At 46.8% G+C, this 18,743-nt stretch overlaps 1 protein-coding gene across 2 annotated transcripts in view; it reads right to left on the bottom strand.

The window, feature by feature from the left end:
• Nucleotides 1-18,743, bottom strand: part of LOC116945031 (calcium-activated potassium channel subunit alpha-1) — a 169,998-nt gene that overhangs the window by 58,631 nt on the left and 92,624 nt on the right. For both annotated transcript variants that reach the window (XM_076068709.1, XM_076068710.1), the window contains exons 10-12: nt 15,470-15,580; nt 5,218-5,323; nt 1,813-1,895 (exon numbers count right to left, since the gene is read on the bottom strand). In XM_076068709.1, coding sequence (XP_075924824.1) covers nt 1,813-1,895; nt 5,218-5,323; nt 15,470-15,580 — 300 coding nt within the window. The remainder of the gene's footprint in view (nt 1-1,812; nt 1,896-5,217; nt 5,324-15,469; nt 15,581-18,743) is intronic.

Here is an 18,743-nt window from a genome sequence, read left to right as displayed (position 1 = left end):
TTTCACACTGTTGTTTATGATAACAAATCTCATGGTGGTTGTTTATGATAACAAATCTCATGGTGGTTGTCAACGGGGCCCACAACTCGTAGTTTGGCCACTAAAGGCGGGGGGGGGGGGCAAGGCACCCCCTGCCCCCACGCTAGTTAAACTGCTGGACAAGTGGTGTGAGGGAGCACCTATTAGCCATCGAGAAAAGACGGTCACTGCATCACGCGCTTTCACATCCGTGTCTGTGGCCATCTGGAAAGCTCTTCCTTCTAATATCAGGAAGTCACTGGAGCTATGCAATTTTAAATGTCGATCGAAAACTCATTTCTTTCCAACTGCTTTTTTTGTGTTTAGTTTTGTTGTCCTTCCCCCGCACCTCCAATTAGCACGGTTGGCTAAGGAAGGTGCAAAAGGAGTTCAACGTACATACAAGGTTGGCATGGCACACGAGGAAGTGGGTGGGTAGCGCTACTCCCACCTGCCTTAGTGACCCCAATGTTGATGTTTAGACACCGCATCAGGTACTCATTTAAGGGTGGGTTGACCTCGGGGAGGCCCAGGACCAGTTCAGAAATTGGTCACCGAACACGTCAGAGATGCAGGCAACAATAGTGCTTGAAGAACATAAAATAACAATATTAAACAAAATCAGTAGGAATACTGCACCAGAACCAAGGATGCAGTAATGAATGGTCGGAGAGGAGATGGGCATGGGTGCGAGACAACTCGAAAATAACAGCGATCGTCCGTTTAGACATAACGGGGTATTGGGCACGTGTTGCCAGGAGGCACTCTTTAGGCCAGCGAGACCAGCAGACACATTTACATGCACACCGCTGGCCACCTTTGTCTCTCCTCTGATGTTGTTGACCACATGACTTAAAGCAGTAGGTTGGGAGACTTGCGCAAAAACCACGATCTCCAAGTGCTCCACAACCTCTCGTCCAAAGGGAGAGGCCGTGAGGCCACGTATGGAACCAAAGACCAACAGGGCCCAGCAGTCCCATGATGCACTGCTACCATTCCAAGTGGGCTGGAGGAGGTAGGAGGTATGGCGATCGCGGACTCCAGGATGTAGTTTTATATTCATCTAAAGAGCCTCGGCACCATACTCAACCAGAATATGGCGTTTGATCGTCATGTGCAAAATATATTCAGGTCTTGCAATTTTCCTATCAGGGCTCTATGAGACATTCGGCCACTATTGAGTCATGACATAGCCAACACGGTGGCATGTAGCACAGTATCGACAAGGATCCATGATTGCAACTCACTACTCTACGGGACTTCTAGCAAAAACTGCAGCGTGCACAAATGTATCTGGCACGTGTTCGTGACGGGTACTGCAAGATCCGAACGTGTCCGTCCAGTGCTCTGCTGAGCTGCATTGGCTTCTGGTTGCCGAACTACATTATAAGGTCACGCTCATTACACACAAAGTTCTTGCCACAAATGAACCACAACACCTTGCTGATCTCGTCAAGGAGCATAAACCATCACGTGAACTCCGGTCATCCTCGCAGCGGCTTTTGGCTGCTGGCCATCGAACAAAGACGGTCACTGCGTCGTGGCCTTTCAGATGCGATTCTGTGGCCGTCTGGAACGCTCTTCCTTCAGATGTCAGGAAGCCACTTGAGCTTTGCACTTTTAAGTAATCTCGTTTGAAAACTAATTTCTTTCGAACTGCTTTTTTGGGTTTAGTTTGTCGTCCTTCTCCTGCACCTACGATTACCACAGTTGGCTACGTACTGTGCGAAAGAAGTTCAACATACACACATACGTACATTCCCCATGACGCTCCGTGCTCTGTGAGAGGCCCACCTCATGATGTTCGAAGCATCCTCAGCATCAGGATCTGGGCAGTACTTATTCGCGATGATCATGCAGGCATCCGCTGCCTCAATCTGTGCAAAGAACAACAGCGACAAAAACAGTCAAAATGCAATCACGTGATATCGTCATCATCAAAATCACAAGTAACATATTCTTTACGTAGCAAATTGTACGACCAAGTCTCACAGTGGGCTAACCAAGTGGGCTGGAGGAGGTAGGACCAGAAGGTGGAATAATTGCCAAACACACACACACACAACACACCACCACCGAAAATAGATACATTTGAGTAAATTTGAATTTTGAAGTGAAATTTTGGCAAACATGCTATTTTAGCAAATCATGTCACAGGGAATGAGTGTCTGTTTAATAGCACACTTTATGAGCAATCAAGATCAAGAGGAAATTATGTTGCTGTCAGTCCAACATTTCGTATGGTATAGACCTCAGCTGGAGCAAAGCTTGCTCTGACAGTGTCCCAACACGTGAGCTACTGCCTATCAAGACTTCTCTCACAAAAATGTAACTTTAAAGTTAAAACACGTCCATGTTGTTAATATTAAAAGATCCCACGGTCGTTTTTTTTTAATTAGGAGCAGGGGCATTAATTGACAATGGTATCCCAGTTATAATCACACAACAGATCAATAACATATATCGTTTGAGCACAATTTCCCCCTCAAGTGGACAATCAATCATTCTTAAAATCAGTTCTTCTCTTGCGAGTGGGTTGATGTTAGTTGCTGTGAAACTAACGCAAGCACCCCAGTGGATCAATCCTGCGTACAGCCGTTACAAGTAAATACAACCAGAAAATCAATCCGTTGCTGCAGTATAGTGATTTAACAGTGATTTTGCCTATGCCGTGCCACAACATACGCACGCACACGCTAATACAATTGCTATATTCTCTAAATTACTTTTAACATTGCAATTTCGGAATGTAAAATGAGTTTAATAATGCTCGTTTTAAATCCATTCCCTTGCATTATTCATGAACGCAAGGCAATATCACCTCTCGTGGCCTCAGTTAGCTGAGTAATGAATATTAACTTAGTGCAATGCATTGGGGGTTCTACTGTTGAGCAACTCCTTGGCTTCCTCATCATCATTGAACATGAAGTTCCTCATCACACCTATCTGCACAGAGGGTAGCAGAGGTGAGCACATGCCTCGCTCTAATTTGAAGGTCAGGATGGTGGCTACGATGGGCTACTGTGGTACAGAATGATGTGGAGCTGAGTGGACTTGCCATTGACTGGTACCAGCAGTGTCACGATCTGCCTCTGTGGATGAGGCTCGTGAAGAACACTACTGGGCAGTTGGTGGCAGTCGCCCTCCAACAACAGCAGAGGGTGGAGGGAGCAACACTCACAACAACGAGCGGAGTGCCGGGCGGATAAATCACAGCAAGGTGGCACAGCAGGGGGCACAGTTGGTGCATTTGCCACTCTCTCCAGTCATCCAACCCATAACATCTGGGTCTGCCCGTCCTGCCAGCGAACCTTCAACACTTCACATGGCCTCAAAGTGCGCCTCGCGTGCCACAAGCGTCATGGTGACGTCACCGCCACTTGGTGGTCAACGACGGTTGTCGTTATTGTTGTTGTTGATGGTGGCTCCGGGAGCTAATCCTGCATCAGAGAGCCGAGATTTTGGGTTTGAATCCAGGTATCGTCTAATCGTGATTCATCTGGATTCTCACATACAGCGAGGTGATGCCTCAGGTAACAGTGGTGGAATTGGAAGAAAAAAAACATGAAATGTGGAATTTCACTTTGTTCCAGTTCAGAGAATAAAAAAACCCCTCAGGTTTGATTGACATACAAATAATGAACTCAGTTTAAAAAAAGCACCTTTCAAATTAGTAATCTTAAAGCTGTAAACAGCTATAAAAAATTATGTTAACCTAAAACACTGACATACTGTACCAGTAAAAACCCAATCAGAACACAATGGAAACCAAAGACAAAATAGAAACATAGGCAAATTAATAACGGTGGAACCCAGAGAAGCGACTATAAAAACGGGTTAAAATATCAATCAAAATCTCTATTAAATTAAATCAACGGGCTGAAAAAGCCATTCACTGATAACACTCTTTGCAGGGCATATATAAAAAAAAAATATGGCCCTCATGTTGGAAAAGGATGCTTCTTAAAGCAGCGATGTTATCCTCCAGGGCCGAGTTGAACCAGGGCCATTCATAGACACAGGGTGGTGCACTCTCCTCTGCAAGTGAAAACACATTTTTGTGACGATAGGTCTCCAAGTGCATGATTGGAATATATTTGGAAGAAGAGAAGAGACAGAATTGTGTAAGGCACTGCAATGTGAAGATCTACGTGGCTTAGCAGGGCAGTGGAGCGCCATGTTGAATTCCATGGCTGTTCCTGTGATAAACTAAAACTATTTTTTTTATTTTACCAGATAGGGCCCACTGAACTATGTACTGTAGCTCATCTTTAGAAGCGACCTGGCCACAAATGATAGCTCAACGAAGTGGCTTTTCATATGGAAATGTATAACAGCCAAATACTCTTAAACGCATGTTGATTCTAAATGTGGAGGGGAAAACCGGAGAGAAATATCCACACGACCATGGGGAGAGAGACATGCAAACTCCAAATATACAGACATCAGGGTCAGGATCAACTAACGACCTCCTGTATATCAGGTGAGGTAGATAACATCTCGCTCGCGTGATCTTGGGTATGATCCAGAGCTTTTTCAAACCAAGATGCAGTGTTACATGGCTGAAGAACATGTTACCCCATAAGGGAAGTGATGTCGTATAAGTGAGTGCGGTAATTATGATGCTGGTGTGTGTGTGCGCTGAGTGTAGTGGGGAGCGGTAGTGTAGTGAACCTAGATACCCAAGTTCGCTTCCCGCTCATGGCCAACACTAGTGACGATTATCTGAACTGGTCCTGAGCCTCCCCTGTGTCGACTCAGCCTCAAATAAGTACCTGGAAGTGCATATAAAAACATTGCAACTAGGACGACAAAGGCGGCCGGGCGTGGTGCTGGCCACCCACCCGTTCGTGTGCCGTGCCAGCCTTCATAGGTGCTCGCTAACAGCACTTGCCCCAACAGTCTACTAAGGCTATACAGGGAATCTTTGTCTTTGAGTGTGCAGTAAGTTGGCACAGTAAAGGGCACAGCTGGTGCGTCTGCCAGTCATCTCAGTCGGTCAACCCATGGCACCTGTGGCTGTCCCGTGACCTCCTGCCAGCAGCGAACCTTCGACACTTCACGTGGCCTCACAGTGCACCCGGCCTGGCACAGGTGACGTGGTGATGTCGCCGCCGCTTAGTGGCTACTGCCGGTCGTTGTTGCTGTTGTTGGTGAGTGTGCTGCTGCTGCTGCTGCTGCTGCCGCCCACGGCCTCACCTTGACGCGCGCCAGGTCGAGTGGGTTGAGCACCGAGCCCTGGTAGAACTCCACCTGAGTGAAGTGTCTGCGGAACAGCGCCTCCAGCTCCAGGTTCGGGGATATGCTGTGGCACAAGGGCGGCGGAGGGGTTGGTAGGGCGGGGGTGGGGGGGGGGGGGTGAGTTCCGTGTCATTGGCCTGAAGGATCGTGGTCCTCTCCAACTTCTGCGACCCCCCCGTGACCTCGCTAAGGAGCGCACGGACAAGCAGGCCCTGCCCGCACGTGTGCATGTACACGCTGCAGCGCGCACGGCACCTGCATGCCAAGCCTGCCGGGGCCTGCGCCTTGCGAACACCGTGGCTGCCGCGGCCAATCTATGCACTTACGGCAGGAGCAGCACAGTACGCCTCTGCCACTTAACGAGGGGGGTGGCCCTCCGTAAATTGGTGATGCATCGCGGTGGCAAAGCTATCCGGGACCCTGCTGGGTAACGATAATAAACGAGGAGTGCATTTAGGAACGCGCCGCTCAGCTCTTGAGGCCGCGTTAAGCACCAGGAACGTCGGCCAGTGTGTCTCCGGCAAGGAAACAGGGAGGGATTCTATAAATCAGCACCAAATTGCACGAGCAAACATGCCCAGCTCCAGGAGGGTTTGGGTAACAGGATTAATTATTCCTGTTAAGACCAAAGCCCCACATGCCACCACATCCGTGTCACCTACTCACGACACTGTTCATCGTCCATAAAGGGGATTGGATTCAGGGATACCGTACACTGCAGTGAGAGGACATTTCAGGTAGTGACGTCTTGCTTCAGTTAGTCGTGAATGTGGGTGACACGGTGGCGAGATGTTAACTAACCTGCCTGGTATACAGGAGGTCGTTGGTTCAATCCCTACCCAGATGCATGCTGTATATTTGGAGTTTGCATGTTCCCCCCGTGGTCACGTGGGGTTTTCTCCGGGTCCTCCGGTTTTTCCTTCCACATAAAGAAACATGCCTTGAGAGTATTTGGCTGCAATGCATTTCCACATGATAAGCCGCTTTGTTGAGCTATCACTTCTGGCCAAATCGCTTCTGAAAAAGAGCTACATAGCTCAGTGGGCCTTACCTGATAAAATATATATTTAAAAAAATTGTTCGGAATGCGCAGGCAAACGAAACGTGCAAAGTGACATTTCACATTTTTTTCCCCCTAAAAAGTATCACTTACTTTTCCCACAAAGCTCAGGTACTGAAATTATACAACAGCTACATTTCAAAAGCACAACATGCCCTGGAGAGCCATTAACCAGGTTCAACCGTTCTCTCTCGACACCGCGCCATCGCTGTCCGTGCAGGTGATGCCGTGGACTGTCCCACGCCCACAGTTGCCTCAGCCCATCGTCATCGCTCGGGTCAAGGAGATGAGCACCGTTGTTGTGAGAATTCTAAAAGCGGCCCCCGTCACAGGGATGACGAATTTCCACCGCTGGCTCAGGAGGGACATTGCTGGAGACGAGCTGGTTTAAGCTGGATACACTCTGACTCGACTTAACGCTTACAGTTATCCAAACCTGCAAAGAAGCCGAACGTGGAAGTTTCCTTAAGCCACCAAAAGGCCACTGGATCTCCGGGCGAGCTTGAGGAGCCTACAATGGTTAACTCAATTTCTTTGCCTCGCTCGGCTGAGAGAGCTCGTTGCCTTACAGCACAGGGGCATATTTCTTCTCAAGCCGTCATGAGCCTATATGGATTTTAGTGATTAATACATCACAACGGCAACCCTACTCCCCTTTCTCCAAAATAAGACCGTAAATTGTATAATCTATTTTTTGTATAAAAGTGGTCGACTTGTAAAAAAAAAACATAGAAATAATTCTGGTGATCGGGTAGCAAGCAATTTCACTACTGCAGTAAAAAAAAAACCTTATCATGTCGAGGCACGAGAAAGGTCCACACGAAGAGAGAGTGCGGAACTCCGAGAGAAGAAAATTGCTCGTAGTGTTGGTCAGATTAGTGCGTGTGCAATTTTCCACGGTCAATTCTCCGGCACTGATAAGAGCATCTTTATTTTTTTTAATCCCTTTGCAACAGTAGAGCAATGCTTGCATTATAGACATTATTTACCATAAAAGGTCCCTTCCCAAAGAATATTAATAATATATTCTAACTGCGAAGGCACACTTGGATGCAATATGTGACACCCACAGATGTGCAAATGTATCCAGTACATATATAGTTATGTATGATGCATTACCGTATGCTGTAAAAAAAAATAAAGCACAGACTTGCAATTGCTTGCTCACAGCATTATTGGTATAAAAAAAGCCTCCACTTAGAGGGTGCTCTAAAGAGCCCCCCCCCCCCTCTAGAGGGTAATTGGCCTACTCTTCCACACTGGCCAATGCGATCTGCTAACTGTGGGGCACCTATTCTTGGTCTTTCGGTAAAGTCACCACGTAGAAGGGAAACAATAAAATAACGGTGGCTTTCAGACCGCATCCATCATATTCGTCTCCCCCCTCCTCTTTTCCGAACATAGATGGACTAGTCCATCTGAACAAACTGTCAAATCGCTCTCCGTGGTGCTAACGTTAAAAAAAACCGCCACTTTTTTCTAATTTTCTTGTTGTGGTTTTCACACCTGATGATGATTGCTTGTGTTGCAGTCGAAACGTCGTGATAATTTTATTGCTTTATATTTTTATTATTTTATTGTTTCCCTTCTACGTGGTGACTTTACCGAAAGAACCAAGAATATGAATCCCTGCAGTCACGAAAGCTTTAAATCAACATTTGTGGCGCACCTGTTTATATTTGCTGTGTGGACAGAGGAAATTCAAGAAACCTGTCCATTGCTTCAACCGCCGCGCCGGAAAGGAAAAATCGAACCCAGCGACCTCTGGATTGCAAGTACAGTGTGCCAACCACTGCACCACGGCAGAGTAAATTGTGCACGGAAAGATAGCTTTGTTAGATAGATAGCTTTTTTTGCTCAGGATAGATAGCTTTGTTGCTCAAGTAAATATGTTGTGGTGCTCATTTCCAGTCGCAATTCTGACTGCATTGGAGGGAATTCCAGATTTGCAGAGGGGGGGGGGGGGGAACTGGGATCTCACACGTCAACCGCTGCTGACTTCCCACGCGAACACTGAACGATTCACAGATTAAAATCTGCTGTCACGCTCACAATGCACACGCGTCCAATCGCGTGTGTAAGAATCAACTGTTTACGAGTCACGCAAACCGTGCACAGATATTACTATTCGGCGGAATGGATACACGAGAAGAGACGGAAATAATGAGACGAACGATACGAAGGAGACAGTGCATACAAGATGTAAAAAAACAATAATATTAACAAAAAAATGTACTCAAATATGGTGGGAAGGTCAGGTGAGGTCAACTTCCAATCGAGCAAGGCAACTGCATCTGGCAGTTAACCAATGATTATGCAGATTAGATGTACTAATGTCTGTTATGGCCATTGTTCACAATTGCAGCTAATATATATTTTTTTACTGATTCCACACTAAAAATGATGCTACATGACTGATTATTAATGATGATTGATGATGGTCTGAGTTGACTCTGGACAAGAATTTCAACCCACAGCCTCACATCCGTGAGTCGTGCTACTCTACTGAGTGAGAGGCATTTCAGCCAGTATAAATGGGACTGGTAAAGGTCAGGGGGAAGCTTACAGTGACACATCAGGGAGACAGACTTACATTGCTGAGTAGTGACAGCTGTTACATCGCAGCTTGTGTTAACAAATTGAGTGTCCTTTGGTTTGCTTAACTTGGATGCACAAGAAATCACATTTCATCAAATTCAATCCTAGTGAGATGGTGCTTCCTGTGGTAAAACTATAAATGATATATATATAAATAGCTTTACCCATTTTCTCTCCATTTTACAATTCACATTTGCTCTCAATAAAATAGCCAAAATCTGTCATGCTGGTTTGTCATATCATAAAAGCACTAAAGTCCCAACCACCCTCCTTGGATCGCACTGCTACTGTCATCGTCCCAGAATCTCACCCCGATCCGGAAGAACGCTGATGAGCAGAATGGAACAACAGTGCACGTCCAGAATAAACGCCTCATCCGAGACGCAAAAACATCGCACCGCCAGACTTTGACATTCTCCGAAGACACCGGTGGTGTAACCATCGACCGCACCAGAAGATCAACAGAGCCCCTGTAGGTGGGCACCGACCACGTTGTTCTCCCCATTCCTAGACTTTGTACAAGCGCTTGAAGGCTCCCCCTTCTCCTCGCGGTTTTTCTGCCCCCCCTCTTCCGGAAATCCCCGGCACGTTGTACCGGACTCGTGTGTAATACCTCAATTAAAAAAAAAACTGTATAGGGACTCCTCTAATGTTGGTTACAGAGGTCTGTTCGTAAGTAGATTTGTTCGTAAGTCCAACTTTACTCAGATTCCAAACATGTTGTGCGGCATGTACACTAAACACGGAGAATGGCGTTAAACGTTGTATAATCTCCTGTAGATGTAGATTTCACTGGTTTTTCATGTTCTGCAGATGTAGATGCCACTGGTTCTTCATGTTCTACAGATGTAGATGCCACTGGTTATTCATGTTCTACAGATGTAGATGCCACTGGTTCTTCATGTTCTACAGATGTAGATGCCACTGGTTCTTCATGTTCTACAGATGTAGATGCCATTGGTTCTTCATGTTCTACAGATGTAGATGCCACTGGTTCTTCATGTTCTACAGATGTAGAAGCCACTGGTTCTTCATGTTCTACAGATATAGATGCCACTGGTCCTTCATGTTCTACAGATGTAGATGCCACTGGTTCTTCACGTTCTACAGATGTAGATGCCACTGGTTCTTCATGTTCTACAGATGTAGATGCCACTGGTTCTTCGTGTTCTACAGATGTAGATGCCACTGGTTCTTCATGTTCTACAGATGTAGGTGCCACTGGTTCTTCATGTTCTACAGATGTAGGTGCCACTGGTTCTTCATGTTCTACAGATGTAGATGCCACTGGTTCTTCTTGTTCTACAGATGTAGATGCCACTGGTCCTTCATGTTCTACAGATGTAGATGCCACTGGTTCTTCATGTTCTACAGATGTAGATGCCACTGGTTCTTCGTGTTCTACAGATGTAGATGCCACTGGTTCTTCATGTTCTACAGATGTAGGTGCCACTGGTTCTTCATGTTCTACAGATGTAGGTGCCACTGGTTCTTCATGTTCTACAGATGTAGATGCCACTGGTTCTTCTTGTTCTACAGATGTAGATGCCACTGGTTCTTCATGTTCTACAGATTTAGGTGCCACTGGTTCTTCATGTTCTACAGATGTAGGTGCCACTGGTTCTTCATGTTCTACAGATGTAGATGCCACTGTTTCTTCATGTTCTACAGATGTAGATGCCACTAGTTCTTCATGTTCTACAGATGTAGGTGCCACTGGTTCTTCATGTTCTACAGATGTAGATGCCACTGGTTCTTCATGTTCTACAGATGTAGATGCCACTGGTTCTTCATGTTCTGCAGATGTAGATGCCACTGCTTCTTGACGTTCTGCAGATGTAAATGCCACTGGTTCTTCATATTCTGCAGATGTTGAACTTATGACTCTCGGTCTCAACAGGCAAATGGACATACGGTCAGGTTTGTTCATGTCCCTGAAAGTTCGTAAGTCGAATTTTTGTACGTAGAGGAGTTCTTGTATAGATTTTTTTAAAAGAAAAACATGCCAATGCACACATCTCCTTCATAGATGGAAAATTAAAGATATATGCCACAGTGTTGCGACTGTGGTCATTTAACCCAAAGTATGGACTATAAAGTAAACCACTATACTACCTCGCCTTATATACAGCAAGTTGTGGTTTCGATCCCGACCCAGACACCTGTATATTTGGAGTTTGAGTGTCTCTCTACCCTGTGATCACGTCTATTTTTCTCCGGGTCCTCCAGTTTTTCCCTCCACATTTAGAATCAACATGCGTTTAGAGTATTTTGGCTGCTATAAATTTCCACATCATAAGTCACTTCATTGAGCTATCATTTGTGGCCCGGTCGCTTATGAAAAAGAGTTATATATCTCAGTGGGCCTTACTTGGTGAAATAAAAATAGTTAAATAGTTTATGTTTTCCCTTGTTCTGCGTGAATTTCCTCCATGTCCTCTGGTTTCCTCCTATAGCTTTCCTGGGCTATCGCAAAAAAAAACCATCTCAATGCTGCTTGATGCCCTGAAAGTTACTCAACCTGGATTATGCACAGCAGCAGCAACATCACCAACGCTTGGCAGGACCCCTCTGAAAACGAGGTCTGTGAGGCTGAGTGAGGCTTCTCTGGGTACAAGAGCTATATATCTCAGTAGGCCTTACCTGATTAAATGTTTCAAAACAGTTTAAAATAGTTAATGTGATTGGCGTATCCGCGGGCTGCTAAAACTTCTATTCCAATGCAGCGGCGTTGGCTTTCCGCCTTCAGGATGGGCATCTCCTGCATGTGCCAAGTGGCCACCTCAATCTCCCACGTGTTTTTTTCTGGAGCGGAGGGCACCAGGGAAGATGCGAGTGGATGGAGGCAGTCGCTGGCGAGTGGTTTGCCAAGGCAGCGGGGTCTCCCGAAGCAACGCGACCACCTCCCAATTGTTTAACTTCCGCGCGTTAATTGATTGTGGGGGCCCAAACACAAATCGTTCAGGGTGGGATTAAGGATGCAGAGCTCAAACGGATTGGAGAGCCAACTCTTAAAGTTTAGACAAGCACTGGCCTGGTAAAAAATTAGAATATTCAAATAAAGTAACTTTTGAAAACTAGCAAATACGTATTTAAGATTAAAAAAGAATAACTTTGTTCTCCCTACTACTGACGGAGCAATTATGCACAATTCTCCACTTAAACTTGTTGGCACTGTTATTGGCAAGTCTGCTTTTAATAACGGATCGCCCTGCCTGAATGCTCCCATCTTGTTCAGGGTTGTAGCCATACGTTATTAATACCCCCAGAGTGGCTATGTTCGCCCACGCTGGGGTCTCATTATTTCGCAGACGACTTGTCAAACGTCTGTGCTCTGATTTTGGAGTTCGACGAGTCTGGTGTGATTCGACCAAGTTGTTTATTTCGCATCTAAGAATGAGCACTTTTCTTTCGATTTGTTAGAATGTTACTTTCTGCGAGTTATACAGAATCGTGTATTCGCGCTTGATATCTCCAATGAGAAGTTATAAAAAAACATCCACATTGAACCCTTAGTTTATCTGAATTCCAGCTATAACAATTAGAACTACAGTATACCCTCGCTATCCGCGAGTTCTGTATTCGGGAGTTTCGCATATTCGCGAGCTCCTAAATGAATACTAATTCCCTATCTCCCGACCCGCCTGACTCCCGTATTCGTGAGTGTACATAGTCCCAGACCAGTAACAGCGGGGAGATGCGCGCAGAATTGTGTTACATTTGAAACTGTCTGCGAAGATTAGGCCCCACCACCTTGGCTGCCCGCTTTGACCTCAGGCTCACAGTAATCCCGCTCTGAACTCGCTATTGTGCATTTGTTACTTTATACGCAACTTACAGTCGACTCGTTTATATATTTTGGCATAAACGAGTCGACTGTGAGATCCATTAAAAATAACGCGAAATGCAATGTCGTCAAATCATCAACAATAATTCAAAAACACATTGCTCTTCATAATTTATTCTTTACTTATTGTGGTTATTGTTATTAAACATTTACCATTTACCCCCCCCCCCCCATGTTCACCCGTACCAAGAAGGCAACCCCAATGTTTCCCCATTGGAACGAGGTTTCTGCATTCGCGAGCATTGTGGGGAGCGTGACCCTCGCGGACAGAGAGGATCTTTAATGTATTTGCGTGACTGTCATGAAACACAAGATCTCATAGGCAGAGTGCGTGGAGAAGCATGGCCCCCCTACTGTGTAAAGGTTTAACAAGGTCACTGGAAGGATCTGTATGGAAGAAGTCCTCATGAGTTAAGCTCCACTTCTTCTGCATACATTGCTCCATGACGCATCTCATAGCGCGACGCCGAAACCGCGATCGCAATACATTGTTTGAGAAAATAAAATAAAAATTGGTGATTTCGTTTAATTTGGTCGTACGCTAAATGTCCGCGACAGTGAGGTGCACGCTTCTGTGCCGTCGGAGAGCACAGTCTATGGAGAAGATAAATGAAGACTGTAAAATACATTGGCAGAAGTCTGTGATGTTTATTCTGAAGAATGGTTGTGTGCTCTGTTGCCTTTGGACAGAAGACAGCTTTTTATCCGTAACTGGCTCTATGATTTATGGGAAGTAGGATGCTCACTAGAGGTCGCTGGGTAACTATGGGTTCAAAACAAGGCAGCCGATTGTCTTTGAACCAGGTGATAAATTGTCACGGCCTGTTCACTAACGACTGCGCGAAAACATCCTTTAATTTGGTTATTAATTTATGCAACCTATGCATCGGATTTCTAACTGTGAGCCAATCGCTTTGGAGCATGAAGCACTGCCTGGTGTTTAGAGGCCAATCGAAGTGACGGCAGAGGAAGTTCCGTGGTTGTCACCTGGCGGGCGTTGTGTCCCTGCATGTACGAGATGCTCACATCGCAGGGACCTATGCAAGGCTGTCTCCCCACTCCCGAATTATATATATTATTTTATTGTTCCCTTCTACGTGACTTTACCGAAATAACCAAGAATATGCCTTTAGAGTATCTGGCTGTTGTCAATTTCCTCGTGATAAGCCACTTTGTAGAGCTATCATTTGTGGCCAGGTCGCTTCTGAAAAAGAGCTGCATAGCTCAGTGGGCGTTATCTGGTGAAATAAAAATAGTTTAGTTTAGTTTACGAGGGAGGCAGTGAGGTGAAGAATGCCGAATATTTTTTTTAAGAAAACGCACAATTCATATTTCACACCCTCGTAAAACTTTAGGGAGTATTGATGTTTAGTTTGTTCTTTACAGAGATCCTACACACACGAATACAGTTTAACGTGGTTTGGTCTGAAATAAAATAAATAAATAACTGGGTGTTTTGGTCAACTGGGGTTTTGCTTTTTTTACGTAAAAAATGCAGAACCCCAGTTTTTACATAAATAAAAAATCATTTTCCTTTATATAAAGGGAATAATGTAAAACGTAAACCAAATGTCATTATCAAAGAGTCTCTCGCTGCTCAAATAAAACATTGGGCAGTGCTCATCCTCACCAGTAGACCTGGAAAATTGATTTCAAAACCGCAATATAATGGCAGGGACCAGTCTCTCCTAAGGATTAGCTACTGTTGACTTCCCACACAGCGCGATGCACTCTTCATCTTATTCTGGAGGAGGCGTGAAGGGCTGAGACAAACCCTGACTGGGATTTAAATGCGCACTTACTGCGCCGGCCATCAAGACACGCGGGCGATGGCGCACGCTTGTGATCCATCACTGTGGGGGGAGTGGTGGGGGGGTTGGCGAGGGTTTGCGGATAGCACAGAGTTTGATCGACTCCCTTCCGGTGGGTCTCAAGGTGTCAATACCCTGACTTGCCAGAAGGCGGCAGTACAGCAAAAGAAATGTGGACTCCCCCACCTGTTCCGTTTGTGTGGAATGTCGCTTCCCGTTCGCTAATGAACGTGGGATTTCCCCGCCTTAATATAGAGAGGAACGCAGAACCTGGGCAATTTTTGTTTGGCACCGGCTCATCGCGTGGCCGTCTCCCCGCTTGTCTGAGACCTTATCTCTCTCTCTCTGGACGAGAGGGAGCTCAATACCGTGCAGAGCGTCCCCAGATGAAATTATAACAAGAGCTAAAGCCAGAATGTATCCACTGGGAGGGGGTTGTGGGGGGGGGTCCAGCAAGCGACTTCCCTCCTCCCGACAAAAGCCACCCTTTCTTTGGCCGCATCACTGCTTGGGAGACACGCACGGACACCATACCTGTCAACCCATATACGGTTTAGCCATATTCTTGTACAGGGAAATTGAGTTTTCAGGTCCATACGGCGTACAGACGTTTCAATACGGGGAAATGTTTTTGTCTATTTGTGTTTCTCCCTTGTGATGGGACTTTGTAGGAGGAACGTTGATATTTTTTAAGGGCACGGGGTGACCAATAAGGTCTGAATTTGTCTGTAATAAGGTAGGGCACTGATAAGGGGTTGACAGGCATGGGAAACCAACACGCACGAGGTCACAGCGGCTGCCACTGCTGCTGTTTAATGCACGAGGAGGGCACGGGAGAGGAAGTGGGAGGGGGGGTAGAAGGGGTGACGGGGGGGGATCGGCGGCGTTGCTCACCTGTGCAGAAAGAGGATCTCCACGTTGACGTCATCGCGGTCCTTGTGCAGGAAGTCCTTCAGGAAGTTGGAGACGCTCTCCAGCGTGATGTGTCCACACACCACCACGTGCCTGCACGACAAAGACAAGAGAACCCCCGTATAGCATGAACAGACTGTTGCGGCAAGTTGCTGTGAAGCGAGCACCTACGAAGGCCGGCACGGTACACGAGGGGGTGGGTGGCCAGCACCACGCCCGGCTGCCTTTGTCTCCCCAGTGGCGGTGTTTGCACACCGCACCAGGTACACATTTGAGGCTGTGTCGACCTAGGGGAGGCCCAGGAACAGTTCAGATAAATCGTCACTGGTGTTAGCCGCGAGCGGGAATCAATCTCGGATCGCCAGGTTCATAGCGCAGCGCGCTAACTGTTGCACTATCGCTCTCCGTTTGCAGCAACACCAAACACACACTGATATTAACATCATGAATGGAACACCCTTACGTGTGCATATGCGGCACAGAGGTATACATAATCTCATGCCCATCCTCGTACATGGAGAGATACACGTACTAGGATGTGCACAAGCAGTCAGCATGTACACACACACACAGTTAAAAACACACTCCTTGTATAGCCTTAACAGTCTGTTGGGGCAAGTGCAGTTAGTGAACACCAATCAAGCCCGGCACGGCACACAAGGGGGTGGGGAGCCGTCACCACGCCCGGCCTCCTTTGCCTCCCTAATTGCAATGTTTACACACCGCACCAGGTACTCATTTGAGGCTGAGCTGACCTAGGGGGGGGGGGGGGTGGGCTAGGACCGGTTCAGATAATCGTCACTGGTGTTGGCCATTAGCAGGATTCGAACCCGGCTCACCGGGTTCGTAGAGTAGCGCTGTTCTACCACTCCCCTATACCACTGCTGTTGCTCGTGCCCACACACACGTGCACACACACACACGTGCCCACACACACGTGCACACACACACGTGCCCACACACACGTGCACACACACGTGCCCACACACACGTACGCACACACACACACGTGCCCACACACACGTGCACACACACACACGTGCCCACACACACGTGCACACACACGTGCACACACACACGTGCCCACACACACGTGCACACACACACGTGCCCACACACACGTGCACACACACACACACGTACCCACACACACGTGCCCACACACACACGTGCACACACACATACACGTGCCCACACACATGTGCACACACACACACGTGCCCACACACACGTGCACACACACACGTGCCCACACACACGTGCACACACACACACACACACGTGCCCACACACACGTGCCCACACACACACGTGCACACACACACACGTGCCCACACACACGTGCACACACACACACGTGCGTACACACACGTACACACACACGTGCCCACACACCAACACACACGCGAGCACACGCACAACGAGAAACACACAGTGAGCGGGCAAAGCCGCACGGTGGTTATTTGAGCTGTCACGGGAATATAAATTGTCCATCACGTCGTGAATGCTTGAGGAATACAGAATCGTGCTCGCGTACAGGCGCGGCTCGAGAGAGTTAGAACTCTGGTTAAACGTCGCCACCGCATCATTGCGGCCTTCGCCAATTAATATCGACGGTGCTATTCGTATTGACACCGAGAAAATAATATTGTTTCCAATAATTGCCGAAATCACACGGCGGAACGACTCAAAAAGGCATTCTTACTGTGACTCAGCCCTGTGTGCCCGGAGACGCTTCGCTCAGCCTCACAGATGTCTTTTGCAGGAGCGTCCTGCCAAGCGTTGGTGATGTTGCTGCTGCTGCTGCGTTATCCCGGTTAAGTAACTTGCAGGTGGTTTTGCAGCATTGAGATGTTTGGCCAATACCAGTTACATTTAATGTTTTTGTTGTTGTTGCAATAACCTAGGCAGGCTATGGGAGGACCAGCGAACTCGGACGAAACTCACGCAGAACAGGGGGATAACATAAACTATTTAACTACTCTTTTTATTTGACCAGGTAAGGCCCACTGAGGTCTAGAGATATTTTTTCAGAAGCGACCTGGCCACAAATGATAGCTCAATGGAATGGCTTATCACGTGGAAATTTATAGCAGCCAAATACTCTAAACGGGCGTTTCTAAAATGTGGAGGGGATAACCGGAGGACCCGGACAAAAATCCACGCGACCACGGGGATAACATGCAAACTCCAATTATACAAGCGTCAGGATCAGGATCGAACACACAACCTCCTGTATACCAGGCGAGGTAGTTAACATCGAAACTCCCACACAGAAAGGCATCCGAGTCAGGAATCGAACCCAGGTTCTTCTTTCTGAGACACGAGTGTAAGCATCGAGCCGCCCTGGGGCCCATGCTTTCCTGGCAGGTATTTCACCTCGGATCCTTCAATCATCAATCTTGCTATGCAGTGTTTATATTGAGCTCTTGTCACGGCACACACCACTGTTACGTAACAGAATATGCCAACACATCCATCAATAATCCTGCCTTGAGAGGGAACACACATAATAGGCGACGTTTCGTAGCTCATAGATGGACCTTTATCCGAATGTTTGCCTATTAAACAATTTTCCTTTTAAGACTGTTATGACAAGTGTGCTGTGTTGTTATATTTTTGCTAATGCACCGCTGCCAATGCAGCAGTACCGTCACCAAACACATTGTTTAAGGCTGCTGAGCAGCACACTGTGCGCTGCTGGCATGCTGTGCAAGCCGCCAGAGCTGTGAAGGCTGATTTGAAGAGCGAAACTAACAGACGCTTGCCATCTACTGCTAATTGGGCCGTAATCATCGAATAACTGCACTTAAGAATGTGTTCTAATATCCGATCAAGGGCCATGATGCTCCGTGTGGTGCCCATTAGCTTAGCGTAGCTTCAACGAGGAGAGCACAATCTTTAGCGGTGGATCCAATCCTCCACCCCCCATGCAAGGCAATGTCACCATGCACAGTCAAAAAGATATGTTTGACTCCTTGGTTGTTTCGGTAAAGTCACGTAGAAAGAAATTAAATTAAATAATGTGTGTGTGTCTCTCTCTGCTTGTGTGTCTGTCTGTGTGTCTCCGTGTCTATGTTTGTCTCTCTCTCAAATTGAGCAATCCTTGGAAGAACGTAATCAACCCGGTGGGGTGTTGACTGTTGTGTTGGCCGACTCTCTGTGCTGTATTGCATTTTATTTCCAAGTTTACTAGGTTTGTTTTCTCATTCATTTGTACCTGATGAGGGTTGCTTGTGTTGCAATAGAAACGTCG

Source organism: Petromyzon marinus, chromosome 22 (assembly GCF_048934315.1).
Source record: "Petromyzon marinus isolate PM22_M1 ecotype Great Lakes invasive population chromosome 22, UKy_Petmar_22M1.pri1.0, whole genome shotgun sequence".
Lineage (NCBI taxonomy): Eukaryota > Metazoa > Chordata > Hyperoartia > Petromyzontiformes > Petromyzontidae > Petromyzon > Petromyzon marinus.
The sequence above is the reverse complement of the archived record's forward strand: the minus strand, read 5'-3'. Positions and strand labels throughout refer to the sequence as shown.